Below are 7,935 nucleotides of genomic sequence, written 5' to 3' on the forward strand. Positions count from 1 at the left end.
TAGTGATATGGTTAATATACAGGAAATTCCCAATTTGTCACCAATCTCAATTCGTCTCAATTCATCCATAAATCTGTAATAAAATCAGACTCTTAGTTGTGGGTTTGGGTCGGGCTTTGCTGTTTTGACTGTGTTTTGTTCCATTAGTCAGTCGTCTGCATGGACACTGTTTGTCCCAATACACACACACACACACACACACATGCGCACGCACACGCACGCACACACACACACACACACACAGTTAAACATTCACATTGAGAACAAGCCTAATACAGTGCTGGAAATCGTGGACGACCTGACTGCACACTGTAAAAAAACTAAAACTAAATCCTATTTGTTAAGAAGCAAAGCACAAAGCACAGGGGTATGATCTATATTAATATTAACATGCCATAGATGCCCTGTGAAACTGATGTACAGTATCTCCACAAAATCAATTTATCAACAATAAATAATTTGTTTTGCCACTTTTCACAAAGTTGCTTGTTGCAACATTATAGCCTAATGTATGTAAAGCTGTGTGTATATCCACCTGGCAAATGTAAGTCCAGTATTCACTCTCTCCAAAGTGTCATTTGAAACACTTTACAAAAATCTCCAAGGGGCCTTCAGAAAAACTCCACTGTGTCAGATCACATGCCAGCACTGTTTCAGGCTGTTTATGTGTGTTCCTGGGTGTTAGGGTAACAAAATGATGGTATGACATTTTACCTCCTCCTTCCTGCGACTTGGTCCCACCCTCTGCGGTGTGGCCCCGCCTCATGGCGTGATGACATGCGCATCCGACCACCACAGGTCCCTCAGGTCAGATCAACGGCGTCTAGACTTCTTCTGCACGCTCCTTAAAACAACACTGAGTTTAACCTCACTCTGTGATCTGCTGGAAACAAATTCCCTCTGAAAACTGCTGGGAAATCACTGCATTTTCTCATTTCTTTATTCTGACTTTATTTCTTTCTAATGACTTCCTTATTCCCTTTTCACTTTTTACGCACACGGATGGTAGTATAATGCACCTTTAACAAGTAAGCACATATTTAAAGATTTTTTTCGTTTCAATGTTGAGAAAACGAATGCGCCTGAGAATTGAAAACTCACAATAGTTATTTGCATGTTATTTGTGTAGGAACTGTCGAATGCAAATCCAATATGCAGAATGTATTATACATATAGTGGAGTCATGCGGTTTGGACACGAGACACATTGTAACTAACTCACCCAGATCATTAAATTGTAGTTTTTAGTTTGTCACGTACTACAACTCCGCTCATACTGGATATTATTGTAATCTAGTTGTTTGTACAGAAGCACTGAATCTTTTTGAAACAGTAAACATATTGTAGCTTAAAGGTTTTGCTATAGCAACCAGCACAATGTCCCTACAGTCTCCAACTACTGGATGGAGATGGCCCAGTGTATACGAATTATTAACTGAAGAGTACAAATTGGTTATCACCCACAAGTATTTTTATACTATTTGACCTCCAGGGGGCACCATAGGGCTCCCTCTAGCTACCTAAAGGCAAAATATCTTTGTCATTGTTTAGTCTAGGTGTATTTCTGTACTGATGCTTGCTTCTGTCTAAACCTCATCTTCTTTTTTGCCTTGTGCCCTCAACCCGGCCCCGCTTTACCTGGGAATTCTGGGAACCATAGGTCCTCCAGGTTAGACCCGAGTGGTTTGATGGTTTTGATATACACTGTGGTATATGCTTCGATGATGGGATGTTTGGAGAAAATACAGTGATATTTAAAGTTTTAAATGTGTCTCATGCATGGACGGGGTCGGTTCACGTCAAATGTTCTCAGTTCGAAATATAAATGTAAAACTGTAATTTAGACATATTTCATGTCATGAAAATATGTGGCAAAGCTTTAATAGCTAAGGATTTTTGTCCGTTGCATTTCAGGAAGATCCATTTAATGCTTTGAAGGTGAATTCATCCCAGCCCATGTTCAGTATTATAATATTTCATTGCGAGAGTCTTTGTGAGAGTGTGTGAATGTGTTGACTGTTACCTGGTGTCTGCTGTTATGTTTTGACCCTCTTTTTACCCAACAGGACAGGCTGGATATCTCACTCAGGACTGTTCATGATCACAAACAACCATACAAGAAATCCTGAGAATATGCACACATGTAGTCTGTTTGTTTTACTGTTGTCCATCTTTAAATGAAGAGCTTCATTCCAGTCTTCTCTAACTACTTAACAATAACAGCAAAAAACTAAATGTTTTTATTTTCTTTCTTTTTCTAGTTGTGTGTGTGTTTTTTTTTAATAAAAGCTATTGTTGTTTTTTGCAGCAACAATCTTGTTCGTTGAGTAAAAGCCTGTAGAGGTAAACAGCTAAAAGGGAACTGTGGTCAATATCAGTTCTGCCCTGTAAATTAAATAAAAAAGAAATAAGACAAATTAAAATCTTGTATAAAATGTGTAAATTAGATTATGTTCATCTATACTCCAAATTTGTTTTTTTTTTATCCAGTTATGCTGTATTTGGGAATGAAGCTCTTTAGATCAGTATTACAAAGGTTTCCCTGAAAGGCTATATAGGTGATCTAGGAATATTCCTTTGCATGAACCCAGGCTAGAGGCATATCATGGTATACATAAATAACAGGATACTCTGTTTATTTCATGAGTCTGTTGTAAAAAGCCAGGTCGGGTGCAGTTCTGTTTCCATTAACACCAATGGCAACATAATTTCTTAGTAGAGTTGATATGAACCCATAGTGGAAAAATATTAAACCGAATAAATGATAAATGATAAATGATAAATGGAAACCAAGCAGATCCCAACCTGGTGAGAATATAGTGAATGGAAACATGAAACATTAAATTGTTATTCCTCTGCTGTTATGCACCTGACCTTTGAACCTTTCATGTGTGCGTCTGAAGGTTTACCCGGTCCAGAGGGTCCGCGTGGTGCCCCAGGAAGTGGTGGCGTTAAAGGAGAGAAGGGTATTCCGGGTGCTCCTGGCCAGCCGGGTTACCCTGGACAGAAGGGAGACTCTGGTGTTCCAGGATTCCCAGTAAGATTGTTTGGTTGAATTTGATTTCTTTTAAGACTCTTGAACTTGAAGGATGCAGAATAAAAGAAAAATTTATGAATTCACATCTTTGATTAAATGTGTGGCGTGAACCTATTTCTTACCAGGGTTCCCCTGGTCTTTCTGGTGCCCCTGGAGCCAAGGGAGACATCGGTATGCCTGGTGTTCCCGGATTCCCTGGTTAGTCCTCAACATTGTAACAGCATTTTGTCATTCTTTCTTCTTTGCATTGCTTTCATCTTATGCGTTCATCACAAACAAAGCTTGAAGATTGGTTTGGTCTGCATTCTTCCAGGGCAAAAGGGAGACCCAGGATTCCCAGGTATTGTTGGCCCTCCTGGAGACCCTGGAGCTCCTGGATCATCTGGTGCGTGAACACATTTACTTTTTCAGTGACAGTGAATAATGAGCTGAGCTATATATGATATGATCACAAGACAAAGACAAATGTAAATCACTGTCAAAATGGATTTATGTCTTAAAAGATTTAAAAACTTTCGTTCACACACTGAGATTTGCCTTTGAAATCAGCTTAAATGTCCTGTGAATTTCAAACCGATTACCTTCCTCTGGTACCTCTAGGCCCTCCCGGTGATCCTGGTGTAGCTCCAGCTCCCATCATTCTCAAGGGACAGCCAGGACCGCCTGGTCCTAAAGGCCAGCCTGGTGTTCGAGGCCCACCTGGTTCTCCTGGACCTGAAGGACTCCGAGGTTGGTGAATTTGGACTCTTTGATGGGACCTGAGGAAGGTTATGTGACAGAACAGTTTCAGAAAATTATTGTACTATACTATGATTGTAATAAAATGTTATTTTTTATTGTCATATCAACTGACAGTCTAAACTACATGTTACAAATAGAGAATCTTATGTTTTTGAAGACAAAGCATTGACTACTTTTTCCAGAAAAAAAGCAGTCTTATATTTGGTCAACTGTGATGCTTTTCCTGATGAGTAAACTGAGCTTAATGTGTAAAACTGGTGGAGTTCCCCCTTGAAATGATCCGTTAAAATGCTGGCTTGTGCACTCTTAATGAAAGAGTACTCTTCTCTCTCCCTGCTCTCAGGTCAACCCGGTGAGCCTGGAAATCCTGGTCCAAATGGTCCTCCTGGCTTCAGCGGCCAACCTGGCAGGAAAGGAGACATTGGGCCTGCTGGTCAGCCTGGTAAGTGACACATCCACCGTGACCTCACTGGCCCAGACCAACTATTACAGCTGGTCTGGAGCAGGCTTGCATCCCTTCTGGTTTTTATCATTTAATTACTGCCTGAAATTTTCACCTTGTCTAAAATGGGTCTAAATTGTAAATCTAGAAAGATAATAGTGGTTTTCAACATCTTTTTGTCAGATTGTGAACAGTATCTCTGATGCCTAAGCCCCTGCTGTAGCCCAGTGACTTTATTTTTCTAATATATACCTTTCCCTTTATCAGGTGAGCGTGGCTATCCTGGTCCCCCTGGTCCTGACGGTCCACAGGGTCCTCCTGGTCTTCCAGGATCAGTCTCTGCTTCCCATGGATTCCTTATCACCCGACACAGCCAGATTCAGGAAGCACCGATCTGTCCTGATGGAACTGCATTTATCTACGAAGGCTATTCTTTGCTGTATGTGCAGGGCAATGAGAGGGCACATGGACAGGACCTTGGTACAATGGGTTTTAGTTTATTTTATCAGGCAGTTGTATTATACATCAGCAGCTGTTAGTCTTATTTTATCAAAAGCATTTCATACATCTCACCTTCTTCTTCCTCCGTCCTCCCTTCCAGGCACGGCTGGCAGCTGTCTACGCAGGTTCAGCACCATGCCCTTCATGTTCTGCAACATCAACAACGTCTGCAACTTCGCCTCTCGTAACGACTACTCTTATTGGCTGTCCACACCTGAGCCCATGCCCATGTCCATGGCTCCCATCACTGGAGAGAACATCAAGCCTTTTATCAGCAGGTAGGGATGAAGAAGATGAAGCGGTAGCGAAGCTGAATGGGAAAATGCCTGGTATGGCTGTTTGTGTTTACATTTCTGTGTGTGTGTGTGTGTGTGTGTCTCTTTAGATGTACAGTGTGTGAAGCTCCAGCCATGGTTATTGCGGTCCACAGTCAGACCATCCAGATTCCTGCTTGCCCTTCGAATTGGGATGCTCTATGGATAGGCTACTCCTTCATGATGGTAGGACACAACACAAATACACACCCACATTTGTACTCAGCACCCTGGTGAACAAAATTCATTTGTAGCCCCCAGGTCTGTCACAAAGCCATCCAAAGCCCTTGGAAGTAAAGACAAAATAAATGCACTCAAATCCTCCATTACATTCAGGTTCTGAGTGCACATTCAAATCAGACCACACATACATAATAACACCAAGATCCACCCCGCCTCAGTCTGTTACTACTGCAATGCATAACCTGTGTTTCCTTTCCTCCCCAGCACACCAGTGCGGGGGCAGAGGGCTCAGGTCAGGCCCTGGCCTCCCCTGGCTCCTGCCTGGAGGAGTTCCGCAGCGCTCCATTCATAGAGTGTCACGGCCGGGGGACGTGCAACTACTACGGCAACTCCTACAGCTTCTGGTTGGCCACAGTGGAACCCTCCGAGATGTTCAGGTATGGATAGCAGCAGTGACTAGAGAAGTTTATGTGAGAGAAAAGTCAAACAGATTAGTTCCTACTGTCCTATACATGACACATAACATTAAGACAACTCATTCAAAATGAGCCATTTCAGCAATTTAAAACATGTTTGTGTAGTTAAAGCAACTGTAGCTAATAGTTTATGATAAAAACCTATCTAATGACAACATAAAAGCAGTGTGACAGTGTGAAAGTGTTCTAGTTTCCTCTGCTTCGTGGAGTTTTTTTAATGTGTCTCTGTTCACTGTTAGGTGTCTAGGTTTCAGCTTTACTGTCCTGGCTCCTTTATTACTCTCACAGCATGAAATTATGCAAAAAAAAAAAAGCTTTAAAAAACCAACTGTACAATACCTAGAATTGTCATATTGTGATTATATAGATATACATTAAATTATGCCTGTCCTGACCAAAGTTTACCCTTTGACCTTTACAGGAAGCCACAGTCAGAGACTCTCAAGGCGGGTAACCTACGAACACGTGTTAGCCGCTGTGTGGTCTGCATGAAGAAGACGTAACAGCGCACGGCAACGAGCACATCCACTGTTGCCCAGGACAGCAGATCGATAAGAAGACATGATTGGTTGACGGGGGACAAGTAGGGGAGGGCGGTGGTTGCTGTGGCTGTCGGCACTGTGACAACGAGGTGGAATTCCCATGGTGCATTGTCTTCCAGGATAAAAAAAAAAAAACATCTAAAACTATGGTGCTACTGTGCAACACAGCTTAAAAGAGAAAAAAACTGACATAAACAAATCTTACATTTAGCCTTTGTTTTCCTTAAGAAGTACCTCAAAATGAAAGCAGAAATATATCCACTGAATGGTGCCATGATGGATGTGTGACAACAAAAGTGCTTTTTTTTTTATTCTTTTCCCTTCTTTCCCAAAAGGATAATTGTTTCTGTTTTTAAAAATCATTTTTGACGTCGGTGCAACAAAAATGTGATACTGTACATCTATTTCTAGGGAGAAATGCTTTTTTTTTTTTTTTTGTTACATTTTCGGCACTTTGACTTCGGAACATCCAAGACGAGAGTATGCACTGACGATGAGCTTTCCTTAGTGAGACTGACTGCCTTTTTTATTACTAGCTCCTTATTCACACTCTTTCTCTCGGTCGTTTTATGTTACACTTGGTGGTACTAACCCCGCTGTAGCCCGCCTGCTAACCATCAGCCTTCACCTTTCTCTTACTTTTTTTTATGTAAGTAATAAAATGTGTATATTGTGTAAAACACCTTTTTGTTTTTAGTGTATTAGGTCCTGATTCGGTGCCAGCTGTTTGTTATAAGACAATTTTCCAGGTTCGTTCACAGACTCAACACACACACACACACACGCACGCACGCACACGCGTGCACACACACTCACGTCATTTCTTACTGACACACATCAACTCACATATTGTACAAAGTAAAGCTTTTATGAATGAAACAGTATTTTATATATATAATAAATATATATTTGAAAAAAATGATAAAATGCTATATAAACTTTATTTGGCTGTGGAGAGATTGTTTGATATTTTTAATCACAAAACTTTCACTGAAAAACAAAACTCCATTAAGCAAAGACAGAGCCATTTTTCCTAAGACATCACTGTCTTCACTGATATTAAAAAATGCCAATCACTTAAATCATTTGTATTCGATTTGTAGAATGAATAAATCTAAGCTAAACAAAAATAAAATAATAAAGATTTGCTTTTAGGTAGTGATCAGGGATTCTTACAGATATCTGTGCAACAAGGGTTTAAATTAAAGCTTAGCTCTTTGGTTAGAAAACGAGAATATTTGTTCAGTGTTGTTAACATTTCCAGCTGCTGGTCTTGAAAAAAAAAAAAACACGACCTAAGATCTTAAAGAGGGCAGAAGTATTTGCACCCAGGACCCAGAGAAAATCTATCAAAAATCACTAGCTTGAATTTGTATCTAAAATTGGTTCAAGTGTTCACACTCAACCCCGTTTGGTTGAGTTTCTACACCTAAATCACTCCCTGATGTGTCTCACACCAAGCATACAGACTCCTGATGTCCTGTTAAGTCTACAAAACATGTTTTTTGGGGGGGAAGGAATATTTTCCTGTGATTTTATTATTTTCATTATTTCAAAACTGTTTTTATGAATCCTAAATTTGTCAAACTGGGGTGCGATTAATAAGTGTATTAATTTGTTTTCCTTTTTTGTTGTCTTCATGTTATGTTATCCAGAAGTTGTTCTAAACTTTTAAGACTGAAATAAATACTATGTTCAAA

General features: G+C 40.3%; 1 protein-coding gene across 2 annotated transcripts in view; it reads left to right on the forward strand.

Moving 5' to 3' along the window:
- Window positions 1-7,935, forward strand: part of col4a5 (collagen, type IV, alpha 5 (Alport syndrome)) — a 41,554-nt gene extending 33,619 nt beyond the window's left edge. The window contains exons 40-51 of one of the 2 annotated variants that reach the window (XM_026331519.1): window positions 799-807; window positions 1,660-1,668; window positions 2,903-3,036; window positions 3,162-3,234; window positions 3,350-3,421; window positions 3,637-3,765; window positions 4,121-4,219; window positions 4,487-4,699; window positions 4,821-4,998; window positions 5,106-5,220; window positions 5,482-5,654; window positions 6,115-7,935. In XM_026331519.1, the coding sequence (XP_026187304.1) occupies window positions 799-807; window positions 1,660-1,668; window positions 2,903-3,036; window positions 3,162-3,234; window positions 3,350-3,421; window positions 3,637-3,765; window positions 4,121-4,219; window positions 4,487-4,699; window positions 4,821-4,998; window positions 5,106-5,220; window positions 5,482-5,654; window positions 6,115-6,196 (1,286 nt within the window). In that variant the 3' untranslated portion in view covers window positions 6,197-7,935. The remainder of the gene's footprint in view (window positions 1-798; window positions 808-1,659; window positions 1,669-2,902; window positions 3,037-3,161; window positions 3,235-3,349; window positions 3,422-3,636; window positions 3,766-4,120; window positions 4,220-4,486; window positions 4,700-4,820; window positions 4,999-5,105; window positions 5,221-5,481; window positions 5,655-6,114) is intronic. The other variant, XM_026331526.1, reaches the window with a different exon arrangement.

This window comes from Mastacembelus armatus, chromosome 18, assembly GCF_900324485.2.
Source record: "Mastacembelus armatus chromosome 18, fMasArm1.2, whole genome shotgun sequence".
In the NCBI taxonomy this organism is placed as follows: Eukaryota; Metazoa; Chordata; class Actinopteri; order Synbranchiformes; family Mastacembelidae; genus Mastacembelus; species Mastacembelus armatus.